Source organism: Periophthalmus magnuspinnatus, chromosome 20 (assembly GCF_009829125.3).
Source record: "Periophthalmus magnuspinnatus isolate fPerMag1 chromosome 20, fPerMag1.2.pri, whole genome shotgun sequence".
Taxonomy (NCBI): domain Eukaryota; kingdom Metazoa; phylum Chordata; class Actinopteri; order Gobiiformes; family Gobiidae; genus Periophthalmus; species Periophthalmus magnuspinnatus.
In genome coordinates this window covers 11,640,076-11,654,284 of record NC_047145.1, presented here as the reverse complement: position 1 = coordinate 11,654,284, position 14,209 = coordinate 11,640,076, and the positions used below count along the sequence as shown (strand labels likewise).

The window sequence follows — 14,209 nt, the reverse complement described above, 5'->3', positions numbered from 1 at the left end:
TTTCCACGGTTACAGGTGATTGACACTTTTATTCTTTTATTTCCGTTGCCACAGGTTATTGTTTCAATTGTTACGAGTGATTGATACTGATTGTTTGGTTTCCGTGGTTACAGGTGATTGACACTTTTGCTCCTTGACTTTCGTGGTTGCAGGTTATTGGTTTCTGCGGTTACAAGTGATTGATACTTGTTTGACTTCTGCTGTTTGTTTTGACTCTTACTGTTGTTCATAGGTTATTGTCTCTTTTCTGAGGTTACAGATGAGTGACACTTGTTTGGTTTCCGTACCGACTCTTGTTGTTTAGTTTCTGCGGTTACAGACGATTGACGCTTTATGTCACAGATGATTGTCTCTCGTGGTTAGGTTTCCGTAGTGGCAGGTCATTGACTCTCGCGGTTTGATTTCGGTGGTTACAAAAATGATAGGAGTCTTACGGTTTGTTTTCCGTGGTTTCGTCTGATTGACTCTTGCTGTTTTGTTTCCGTGGTTACAGGTGATCCAGACCATTAGTGCGGTGGACAGGGACGAGCCTCTGAGTGGACATCGCTTCTACTTTTCTTTGGCCGCACCTGTCGCCAGCAACCTCAACTTCACCCTGAGGGACAACAAAGGTATGAGACTGAAAAACTGCGTTACTTTGATTTTCAACCAGTGTGCCAGGAACGCCGGTGTGCCTCGAGGTACTGCCACATGTTCACTGAAAATATTCACACACACATTTAATTGAACCAAAAAAGGAAGCAAAATATTCGCCAATACCAAATTTGGCAGTGTGGACCTTATTTGCCACTCTAAATACCACGTTTAAGGAACTGAATGTTTACTGTTTTAATAAAGAAACTACAATCACAACTAATCCTGGGGTTGCTAGTGCCCCAAACACCTAATTATAACATAAATCATGTCTGTTGTTTTTCTAATTAGAACTAAAGTTGTTACCAGTAAGAGCTATGTCTGATTTGAGCATGAGTACCTCATATCTGGGGACGCAATTATAGTATGTCATGTTTATAGAATTTAAATTCTTAAGTCTGGCATGGTTCCTTCAAAAGATGTGATTTCATAATTTTCGTAGGTGGTGTGTTGAGAAATCTGTTCATCTCTGAGTCAAAGGTGTTTAAAAAACTGCTTTATTATTCCATATGATGTATTTCCTTGATTTTCTGATTTTAATTTGTAAAGGTGCAAAGCTATAAAATAGTCATGAAAAATATTTGCTCGGTAGACAAAACCTTTCTTTCTGCGTGGCATTGAAAGCATTTTTGAACAAAAGTTTTTGAACTGAAAAATACTGGAATAATATTTTGCAGTGGCACTTGTACTTTTGCTTTTGCCAAAAGTCTTGGCCGGTGCTGTACTGTTTGCTTACAAATGAACTCAAACAGTTTCCCACATAAAAGAAAACTGGATTAGGTTATTTAATTTTATATTTTTTTAATTTATCCCTTTGTTTCTTTAGCATTCACTTAAAGGTGCACTATGTAACCTTTCTGGTGTCTAGTCACTGGCAGAAATGATCAGGTTCAGCTTCAACGTTTGTCATTTTACCTTTTGGATATCAAATATAATACATAATATTATCAAAGCAAAAAAAAAAAAAATGCCTCTTGCCCCCATTTCATTGCAGAGAAAGTCCTGCTCTGTGCTCCCCATGGCTCTGTGTCTCGTGTCTTCTCTGCTCTTTCATCTCATCCCAAAAGTTTGCGTGCATCCTGTGTGTCTGAGAGTTTGCAAACTAACACACTGTCCTAACAGAGGACAAGTTTACATGGTATAGACTGACACAAGGAGCTCTGTGCAGAGGTGAAAGGGGCACAGAGGTTAAACTCTATCATTTTTTGCTTGGTTGGTTTTGTGTGAAGCCTACGTTTCCTTGAACAGATGAAATATGGACAGTTTTATAAAATACAATGACGACCAGTTCCACGATGTCATAAAATATAATGTAAATTTACAATTCTAAGGAAAACTGGGAAATTTGTCCACAACAAAAGTAAATCAAAGTAACATGAAGTAGTGTAAGTCAGTTATATTTTTGGGACAGTATTATTGTAATATAAATAGATTCAAATTTTAGCACTATAACTATAAACACATAATGTATTTAGAGTAACCTGGCCAACACGGAATCTGAAACCACCAAAACATCACTGAAGTAACACTTTACTACAACTACACTATTTACAAACTTAATAAAGCATGAATAAAGACTTACTTCATAAAGAATAAATTGTTTATTAAGGATGATTCAAGCTCAGTAACTACTTAATTAGCGAGTTCAGGGATTTAGGATCGGGGTATTAATTAAGTAGTTAATAAAAGTTGCTGTACCTGATTTTTATCTTTAAAAACAAAGAAACACTGAACAAGGTCATTTTAAACGTTTTTTGCATTAGTCCAAATCAGTTACCTTATGCATTCTGAGCATCCTAATTATTCACCACAGTGAGTTTATAATAGCTTTTTACAACTTTCAGAGGCCAGAGCAGAGAGTTTTGACTGTTGCTCAAATACATGGGAAAAATGGGTAGAGCCACTTAAAGCCTGAATCATTCTTAATAAACTATTTGCTCATTATGAATTAAGGCTTTATCCTTTTAAGTGTAGCTGCTAGTAAGTGTTGTCATTATTGCTTCAGATATACAATTTTCAAATTCAATGATTATCTTCTTTGACCCAAGACATTATGGTCCATCTGATTTCTGTTACCAAATCTTTAAAGACTGAGTTCTGAGTGGCAGCTGCAACCAAACAAAATCCCCCCTGCTGAACATCGCCTGTGGCCTTTGCGGTGGGTAAAAGCTGGTGTTGCGGTTTGGGAGATGCACTGTTTGCCCCGTGTCCTTTGTGTGTCACCCCAGCCCGGGAGCGACGCTATGGACCCTTCAGCTGTGAGTCACTCTCTCTCCTCTGTGTAACTGGACACAATTGGGTTCAGAGAGAGGGAAACAGAAAGAAAGTCATAACATTAAATAAAATGAAATCACTAAAGGTGAAGTGTCTACCACCTGCTTGCCTCTGCGTGTGCTGATGTGTGTTGCTTTAGCTGGAATGTTCTGTAGTATGGCATTAAAGCGGACATATTATGCAACATCGACTTTGTTATAGTTGGTTCTCTTCACCATTTATCCACCAGAAGTTGCATTTGGAGTGATTTGTGCATTTTTGAGCAATCTTTAATAGTTTATTTTCAAGACTATCAACTCCCGTCTTCATCTGTCACTCTCCATATTTATTTGCTTAATTGGTGATATACGTAGGATTTGGAAGTTTGTGTAGCCATTTTGGTATAAATGCAGTTTTCTAAAATGGAAAATAACAGACTTGTTTCTTTTATTAAGTCAATTTAGGTGAATATTTCGATTTAAAATGTGACATCATGATCCACAGGTGTCATAGATAATAACTATATGGCAGATTCAAGTGCAATTGCTCTTTAAACTTACATTAAACTTACATATCTCCATGGAGACAAGTAGGTAAGTCCACCTTCCGAAGTTATAGGTCAGATCTGTTGAGATGTGACACCGACACAACACATATTTTTTTGAGTAGATGTCCATAAGAACAAAATTATTTTCAAATTTCAGATCCCAATTTCAGATGTCCTCTTGTCTCAATTGAAAAGTTGAAAATACTAATTCAAAGTGACATTGTGGACACTGATTGCCACTTATGGTGACGTGACTCAAGGTTTTGATGAGGAGGTAATTTTAGTTTCTGTTCAGGTCTGGGCCAAATATGATGCTAACGAGCACAAAACAGTTTTTATAATGGGGGTCTGACATGTTTTCATTTCCAGGTTAATGGTAAGATAGTGACAACCTCCAGTCAAAGATTACAAATGGAGTTATTCACCGTGATGAGTTTATAAGCACTTTTCACAACTTTCAGAGACCAGTGCACGTATTATAATTCGAAAAACAGTACACAGCTGGCTTATTTTGACCTTGAGTATTGCTCATATAGCCTACTTTAGAAGTACTGGGGCAAGTTTTGCTCAAATATGTGGAGAAAATTGGCCATTGGACCTTTAACCAAACATGATTTTCAGCACTGGAAACTTGTGAATGTGTATTTGTTTTTGCTGTTACACTTGAATATGTGAAGTGGAAGTGAGTTATTGATTTAAGAAAATGTTCACAATACCACCTGTATAGTTCCAGCTGTCTTAGAGTGTAGATCGTAACTTACGTTCCTTTCCATTCTTTGTGGGGAATTAGCATTGCCAAACCAAATCCATATTAAATAGGAAGCTACAGACTGATCGCAGACAGCAAACCTTAAGACGTAAGACCTTTGCGTGTGGTGTAAATACTTCACTGTCTGTTTATAAAAGTAGGTGTTTGAACCAGTATAATGTTAATCACAATGGAACATACAAAATACAACTAATGGAACATGGAAGTGAAGAACCACGTGGAAAGAACCCATTTAATATGACCTAGTTTGCCATGTGTGTTGTCATTTTACCTCAAGCACTATAAATCTTAATTTATTAAAGTGAATATGACGCATTTTATTGTTTCTCTAATTGACTGACTTGGTTTGGTGTGATAGTACGTGGTAGAGGTGGTAAATATTCATCATAGTTTGACATTAGTTAAGTGTCAGTTTGGGGAGAAAAAAAGTGGAGAAGAAAAGCGCAAAAATACAGGAAGTAACGGTGTGAACGTCTAGCTAAGTGATTCAATCCAAAATGCAAAGACAATTTACACGAAAGGAAGACATTTTTCTATCAGATTAAACCTTCATTTAACAAAATAAAGGTGTAGTCAAGTGTTTCCAGTGTTTTCATTTGCTGTACAGCCACTATTGGTGGTTTTCAGGTACTCCCAAATAGGGGGCAAGAGCCAGATTTTCCTATTAATTACACTGTACTTTCAAATGAAAAATCCAAAAGGTAAATTCACAAATTTTTAACTTTACTTTAACTTAATGTTTTAGTCGCTGGACCCTAGAACTTGCTATATTACAACAAAAACCTGAATTTTAAACATTGATTTTAGCTGCTCCCATCTGTTTTAAGTATTCTGTAACAATATGAAGGTGACATGATTTATTTTTATTAGTCTAATCATAACTATTGTGCAATTTAGACATGTTATGACATTTGTTAACGTTATGGTTGCCTGGTAACAATTATGGAATTACCTTTACTTATGTCATATCTGCTGTCCATGTTGAACCATTGACGTAAAATGATAAAGTTTGAAAAAAAGGAGATATAGAGAAAGCTAGGTACAATTATTAGTAAAATCTTTAATCTAATGATGTTAACTATGTTTTAATGGAAAGTGTAGTCTAAGGGTAACCTGTTAAATGCATTTTAATCGTGACATACAGACAAGACAGACTTTTTCCTTCCACAGAGCCAGTTGTCTGCTCACAGCGAGTCCTAACCTTGTAACCACTTATGCTGATTCTTCAAAATAAAATTGTGAACCATGTTTGCGGATTATGAAAATGTATTCATTATTTGTATTTGGAGGGCATTCTTTGCAGCCAGCACAACACACAACAATGACAAAATCGCATTAGTTCAAAAATATTTAATGCCACACTGTGGAATATTCCAGGCTAAGCAATATCAACTCTAGAGACAGTTAACAGTGAATTTACACCAGAAAACTTTTACTTTTAAAATTACAACATTTTGTCAAGTTTCAATAATATTTTAATTTTTGTGAAGTGTTTTTTTTTTTTCTTTACTTTACTTCCTGGTTTGACATGGGCAGCAGATATGGTGTGCTGTTACCTAGCAACCATAATGTTAACAAATACCATAACAAGTCTAAATTGCACAATAGTTATGATTATACTAATAAAAATAAACCATATCATCTTTATATTGTTATTAAAGAATGTTTGAACTGCCCGAAAATTGTGTTTCTTTTGCGTAAATTATTATTGCATTTTGGGTGAATTTTTTGGTGATGCCGTATAGAGATAAGCAATTCCTGTGTTCATTATATTGTACTTTTCTTCTGAACTTTTTTCCTTAAAATGCCACTTAACTGATGTAAAACTATGATAAATATTTACCGCAGGTACTATCCCACCAAGCCAAGTCATAATTGGAAAAACATGAGAACCTGTCACATGCACTTTAATCTCTTTCAGCAGAGTTCCATTAGAATACTACAGTCTCCACCTCTCCACCAGCTGCTCCTATTAGTCTTAGAAGCACAGAGCCAAACTAGCCCAGCATAAATCCAGGCAAAGTGCGGCTCTAAAGGGATAGACCTGTTACTTTTGACAGGGAAGTGTGCACTTAAAAATGGCCTCTTAGATGTGGGCTGCGATTGGACTTGTCTGTGCAGCGCCCTGTCTCCTCTCACCTGTGGTAGATGGTACTGCTGATGGCTCCTCCTGATCAGTGAGCAGTTCACTTAGGCTCCCCAGGCTGAAAAGGAGAGAATTTACTGGACCTGTGAGGTTTCACATTCCACTGTGAAAATCTGCAGGTTTTTATTTTTTCTTCCATGTAACATTGGGGTGAATAGATGCATTTTGGAGACAAGTCAGGTCGTATACTCCTTTAACTTAAACCTGGCTGTCTGCAGGTGGAACGTCCACAGAATGTTAAAGCAATATTTTTGAACATTCTCCATGGAAATAAGTTTAATGCCATACTCTAGAAAAACTATATCCAAAGTAAAGGGGCCATTGCTTTTGCTTGAGTGTATGTGTGTGTGTGTATATATATATATATATATATATATATATATATATATATATATATATATATAAACCTCAGTTGTTAGTTCTTCAAAACTGAAGAAGCTGCTTGGATGAGAGAACCTTTGTCCAGTTGACAGCACTGACTTTTTCTTTGTTTATACAGGATTAAACTAAGAAAAAAAAACACATTTCTGCCCCTTTTTTTTTTACAGCTGCCACACATTACAGAATAATTTGTCCAATAATTCCTCTCCCCGACACTGGAGGAGGTGTGAATCGACTTTGGATATTCGTATGTGATTTTCAATCTGCTGTGCTCCTCTTGTGTGTGGTGTCAGTGTGATTCAGAACTGCCCTTACGTCTCATAACCACAAAACATCACCACGACAATAGCCAATTAAACAAAGCATCAGGGGCAGACAGAATGATGGACACAGAGGCGCAAGATACAAACTCGACAGCGAAAAGAATTAGACGACTTTGTTCCTCACCTCTCGTAAAGCTGCAAAATTAAACTGCAGCATTCTCATCCATATTATCCATTAGAATTTATCTGTCACAAATAATGACAAACAATGCAGTTTATTAATCCAGTTTGAAGGGTTCTTTCAAAAGTTATACGGTGAGAGGAGATCTTCACAGAAATCGGGGGGAAATTGCTGCTACAGGAACCACAGTTGTACTTCCTGTGCAGTTTATCGCTACCCATATTTGCATTAAAAGCATTTATCTGAACTATTGCACAACATTTCACATATAATAATAATACAGTTTTGGCTCTCATCATTCTCTGATCTTTGGAACAATTTGCAGTCTCAAAGAAAGAGAGAATATTACTGTAGTCAGGCAACAACTGATGTGAAGTTTTGATCGCTCATAACTTTTAGTTCACACAATGCCCCTCATGTCTGGGGTGTGCACTTTTTGTTCCATGTTTAAATATCGTTTAAGACTGAAAACCTATAGTGTGCGACGGGCTTAACACAAGTCTTTTTTCTTTAATGCCACCCAGCCACATATCAATACACCACTTACATTATATCTCTCCATATTGTGAATATAAACACTATGACAAATCAAAGCCCCCATCCTTCAAATAACATCAACGCAACATCTCCTTTACGTCTGTCTCTAGATACATCCATCTAAAGCCTGGCTGATGTCTCTTAGGATTTCCATAGACGAGAACATGAAACTAAAGCCGTTACCAGCCAACAGGTGGTTCGGTGTGAGCGATGTGTGCTCTATGTAATGAATTGTGTAAATGGTGCAATCTGTCAGAGCTCCAACCCTCGTACTGTAATGTTGTATCCATCAGCGGTGAGCATTGGCGTAATGTCGACTCTGGGACTTTGTAACTGGCTGACAACCACGCAATGTTTTCATGGCAGTGAGCTTCGAATGTAAATAAATTCATACGCGTGAGTGGTCGTCAATCATGTCATCTTTTAGAGGGATGAGATGATAGTTTGACTGCTGTCTTTTTCTTGCTGTTACTAATAGTACAAATAGTATTGATTAAAATTAAGTAAATTCAACAAAAGAGTAAAAAATAAATAAATAAAAGGTGCAGTAGGCCAGGTGCTTGTCTCCTTGAAGATGTTATTGCTTTGTCTGGAATGTTCCACAGTAAGGCATTTAACTTATATACACCGTATTTTCCGGTGTGTAAATCGCACCGGAGTATAAGTCGCACCAGCCAAAAAATGCATAATAATGAAGAAAAAAACATATTTCACTTATAAATCACATCTGAATATACTGTAAGTCGCACCGGGGTATAAGTCGCACCAGCCAAAAAAATGCATAACAAATGAAGAAAAAAAACATATTTCACATATAAATCACATCTAAGTATAAGTCACACCAGCCAAAAAATGCATAATAATGAAGAAAAAAAAAACACATTTCACATATAAATCGCATCTGATTACAAGTTGCACTGGAGTATAAGTCGCACCAGCCAAAAAAAAAAAGCTTAATAATGAAGAAAAAATATTTAACATATTAATCACATCTGAGTATAAGTCTTACCCTCGGCTAAACTATAAAAAAAAAGTGCGACTTATATTCCAGAAAATACAGTAAGTCACATTTATTAATTGTTGTTTGTTTTCATTGGTCAATAAAAAACATGCATTCTTGCTGTAAGCAGATTCGCCTCTCCACAGATCTGACCTGTATCTTAGCCCGATGGCATCACTTGCTTGTCTCCAATGAGAAAATTAGGTTTTATGCTGTACTGTGGAACATTCCAGGTAAAGCAATATCATCTCCATGGAGACAAGCTGATAGCAGAGTCTCCACTAGAATATTTACGTGGAATACATTTAAAATAGTCTATTTCCAAAACCTTAAAAAGTTATTGTTGCAACAGTGAAGTAAAGTAAATTCAATGGGTATGTGGGCTGGAGAAGAAAAATGTTTTTAAAAAGTGTTTTCATGTAATTGCGTTTTGAAACGAGCCAACAACACTGGTAGAGTTACGTTGTCTTTGGAAAACAACAGCGTAACACAGTTTTTGTGTCTTGGATGACTTTGATCTCTGCTTTGTTTCTGTGCCGTCTCCTAATGGCGTCTTTAAAGTTCGGATGTTTGGATAATTGCTTGTTACCGTTTTTGTTGTTGTACTGTTTCGTTCTGGTAACATTTGTTTTTAATTGGGAGTTGTTTGAGTTCGGCTGTCTCTCCAGCTGACCAAAGACATGGTTTTGTCAATCAATAAAAACACTGCAAATGAATGTGAGTGTGACTGGACACCTGTCTTTCAGTGTTAACAGATATCAGTGGGGTGCAGCTGAAGGTGTGACTGTCGCACACTAAGTTGGTGAAGCAGAACGGACTTGGAACGCTACCGCCAAACTGAGTATTTGTGAAACACTTGTAGTATCTATTTAGTCTGGAGCTACGGGCTGATTTTTGTTCACTAACAGTCAAAAGTTTGGACATACTTCCCCAGTTTTGTTTTTCTTTTTTTCTTTCATTTTTTTTTTCTTTTTACAGATTCATCCGCAACACATCCAATATATGGTGCAAATATGAAACAATGTATATGTTTTATATTTTATATTTAAATCCTCAAAGTGGCGACCCTTTGCTTTGTTGACACCGTTGCAAACCCTCGATGAGCTTTATGATGAAGTCTCCTGAAATGGTTTTTACTTCACAGTTGTGCCTCATCGGGGTTTCTGTGTAATCCCGTAGTCGTCCAGGTCTGATCCATAGCAAAAGAAAAATAAAATCTGTTATCTGGGCAAAATGTTGTAGGAGTGAAGACGTTTCGCTGCTCATCCATTCTTCAGTTCTGGTCAGATTTCTGGTGGACACTGCTTTATATCTACTATACAAAATATGACTCAGGCACAGTGCACACTTAAAGTAGCACAATAGACCTAGCTAACAAACAGAAACTGTAAACAATAGGTGTTTTGAGTTTCATTATAGTTAACTCCTCCCTTCAGATAGATATAAGGCAGTGTCCACCAGTAATCTGACCAGAACTGAAGAAGTGGCTTCGATGAGCAGTGAAACGTCTTCACTCCTACAACGTTTTGTCCACTTGACACATTTTATTTCTTCTGCTACTCGTCAGGGTTTATTGGTACAATGCCAGCCACAGAGTTATCAAAGCAGACGGTGGCTCTTTTGAAGAATATGAAACACTACAAAATGCATGAAACAACTCAAAAGCATGTTGTTGTTTTGAGTCATTTCATGCATTTAATACTACATTTCATTGCTGTACATTCATAATTTTGATGCGTTCAGTGAGAATGACAATGTAAATAGCCATGCGTCCAAACATTTGACTCATAGTTCATCTTGGTATGAAGGTTTCAAAGGTAATTTTCAAACCAGACTTCAGGATAGGAGTTGAAACGCGTCAATCATTGAAACTTTTCTTACCACTCCTACACAAGGATTACACTGACTCGTTTCTAATTCTTATAACTTGTGTGTGTAATCCCTCAGTTGTCCCGGTCTGATCCATAGTAAAAACCAAAAGTCTGCAAATAGAAAGTGGAAATAATCGCTCTTTTCAGTTTCCCTGTAGTTAGCTCCTCCCTTCAAACAGATATCCACCCGTAATCTGACCAGAACTGAAGAAGCGGCTTGGATGAGCAGCGAAACGTCTTCACTCCTACAACTTTTTGTCCAGTTGACAGTTGAATTTACTTTTGGCGTCTTATAACTTGCAACATTATAATCAGACAAACAAATACCAACTCTAATCTTTTTCATTGTTCTCTCCTTCCTGTTCCTCCAGACAACACGGCGTCCATCTTGACCAAGCGCGGGGGATTCCGGAGGCGGGAGCAGCCGGTGTACCGTTTGCCCGTGCTGATCGTGGACAGTGGGACCCCGGCTCTGAGCAGCACCAACACTCTGTCGGTGCGAGTGTGCGAGTGCGATTCCGACGGGGTGGCACTGTCCTGTGGAGCCATAGCCTACACCGCCACCGGCCTCAGCACCGGCGCTCTTATGGCAATACTGGGCTGCATCATCACACTGCTGGGTAAGAGTCAGGAGAACACACACAATATGAAAAAAGGTTGGTGGTTCGATTACCCAAGCTGGCATTACGTACTGTTTTTGTGTTACTGGGCAAGATACTTCACTCAAATTAACCTGGGCTGTGTCATCACTGTACTGGGTCAAAATCAGGCAAACGCACACACTACATCAAAGGTCGTGATTCGATTTCCCAAGCTGGAATTACGTACTGTTTTTGTGTCGTTGAGCATGATACTTCCCTCAGAAAAAAGTCCCAGTTTAAAGAGGGGGGTACTACACTTCTGTGGGGTAGTAATTGCTAACACGTGACATATTTAGATCACCACGTTACCTTCTGTCGGTTCGAAAATGGAATATTCGTGGAAAACAGCATATTAAAATATTTAATTAGTTTCAGTTTTGTTTTTGCTCGCTGGTCTGAGGGGAGGACTGAGCAGGGAGGGGTCATGTGGTGGGAGCATGGACAGCACTGCAGAGAGCTTCCTGGTTAACTAGTACTTGTACTTCTAACTGGAAGGAGGTTTTGAATAGTGCCCAGGAGAGATCGCTAGATTACTCAAACATGCACGAATGACAAACATAACCTCTTCAGGCATATTTTTGATGAGGAACAATGTTATAATATGATAAAAAGCTCAAAAAAGTACCCAGCCCATTCCTCCTTAAGTTAACTTAATTTGCATATGCATTTAATTGGATTAGTAACCATTTTGAAGTGTTCTGAGTGTCCTTCTAAATTGTTTAAATTGGTAATATTTTAGGCTGATGTGCTGTGGAATCTTTGTAATCAAAAAAATGTGTGTTGGCATTAAAGAAATATTTAAAAGAACACTGGACTAAGGAACACCATGCTGTTCTGTAGTCAATCGAGGTCCATATTTATAATTCTGAGTGTGCATTTCATACCAACTAAAGAGCCAAACAGGAGCGAGGTCGTTGACGGTACTTGTGTCTATAATTATAATTAATATGTAAACCAACTTCCCAATCTTCAGCCACAGGTGCCTTAAGTAACAATGACATAATATTGTGTACTGCCACAATCCCACCAAAAGGTTTATTATCTAAAGTATGTGTTAAAAGGAGCTGTACCTGATTTTTACTGTCTCAAAAACAGAGCTCATTCATTTTAAACTGTTTGCAATTGTTCAAAGTTATTCTTCACTTACCTTATGCAGTCCAAGCATCCTAATTATTCACCGCAATGAGTTTATAAGCACTTTTCCTAACTTTCAGAGAGTGTTGCTGTTATGGAAAATCTAACAACAAGCATGCTAACCACACCTCTGACAATATTATGCTTTATAGTTACATTCATACAGTACACAGCAAACATTTTGAAGAGCTGCAGTATATTATATATCTGTACTGGGCTATGACAGATTGTGCTCAAACACATGGAAAATCAGGTACAGCCCTTTTAACCTTTCAAAATGTGTTACATTAATTACAGGTTTTGAGTTGCTGTTAGCTGCAATATTGTGTACCTTTTCATAACTTAAAGACATAATGAAGTGACATCCAAACTCATAATTAGTTGCTATGTGTTAGTTAAATTAAAATTAATTTTAATTAAAAAAGGAAGAGTACTTTGCAGACAGCAAAATATGACATTATGAAATGACATTTTTCAATTAAATATTTGTTCTTTCATATGCCAAATCATGCACATTTCTTATTTTTCCTTTAGTTTTAGCATCTTATTTGCAAATTCTCTTCATTGTATAATCTGAATTAACATTTAGTAATTGCGAAAAGGTACATGGAGTAACTTTTCTTGTAGTGGTCCTCCATCTCCTTGACTAAATATAGATGTTATTACTTTGCCTGGAATGTTCCACAGTATTAAACACATCTAGCATTTTCTTTTATAATTACTGATCAAAAGTAGCTTGATAAACATACCACAGTCTTACTATGAATGGGGTCGCCTTTTCGCAGATCTGACCTGTAACTTGGCTTGGCTCCATGAAGACAAGCAGGTGGTGCCACCCGCTCTAGCAGAAAAGTTACACAATGCAAGGCAGGGCTCATACATACTGAGATCCAGTTTGATGTTTTAATGATTTTAAATGTGTGTCTTGACAGCGTTGTTGAGCAAAAGAAAGACATTGGGAAAATAACATAACTACACCTAAGCGAGCCTTCTTGGCCTGTGCTTTTAAAAAAGGCATTACATCACATCATCATCTTATTCTCAGTTTATAGAGAGGCCATTCCTCATGTGAAAACTCAGAACCTGCAGAATTCACTCACTGAGCTGCAGAGGCTGCACTGGCACTGATTAATGAATGACAGGCGCTGGAGTTTAGGTAGTGACGATTTAGATCAGAGAGAGTTATTTTAGGTTTAAGTCTTTTAGTTCAACATTGAAACTGGCAACTCCAATGAGACTCATGTGATAATCTTTCTGCTCTCATCATGTTTAATGTTTCTGTAATTAGGAATAAATCTTTAATAAATCAAATTACAATTGTTAAGTAAAAAGATTTTTTTTTTATTTGAACATGTCTCAGATCTGGATTAGGTTATTGAAAATAATCCAATCCATTGGATTGGATTGGATTATTTTTAACCGTATATAATATTTTGATTTGATTGGATTGAAAATCAAAATATTATGTACGGTTCGTTTAAGTTACTAAGCCTTCTTTGTAAACAATGTCTTCATTAAGAATGAAGTCTTGTCTCTGTACATGCTTCATTAATGCTACTCTAAGTGTAGTTATTAAGAACTGAATGCATATTTATGAATGACAAAACAAGAAAGCACTCCACAAGAATCAAAAGCAGAAAGTAAGTTACTAGGACTGCAAACTGGCCTGCAAGTATATCTCCACTTAATTTAACCCATGCCCCAAAGCTCTTGTGAACTTGTCTCTTGTTAGTTCCGATAAAAAAGCTTGCACTTCTCTATAAGGAAACACAAAATTTTTGCCTAGCGTGATAGTACAAGAATCCTCCAGTTCATTCTGTGCTATTTTCTCAAAGAATAGCCCTATTTACTGG

The 14,209-nt window shown here is 37.1% G+C and overlaps 1 protein-coding gene across 1 annotated transcript in view; it reads left to right on the top strand.

Moving 5' to 3' along the window:
* The window catches only part of cdh7a (cadherin 7a), a 213,835-nt gene that overhangs the window by 186,446 nt on the left and 13,180 nt on the right, over positions 1-14,209 (top strand). The window contains exons 9-10 of the mRNA XM_055230084.1: positions 494-611; positions 10,953-11,201. Of these exons, the coding sequence (XP_055086059.1) occupies positions 494-611; positions 10,953-11,201 (367 nt within the window). The remainder of the gene's footprint in view (positions 1-493; positions 612-10,952; positions 11,202-14,209) is intronic.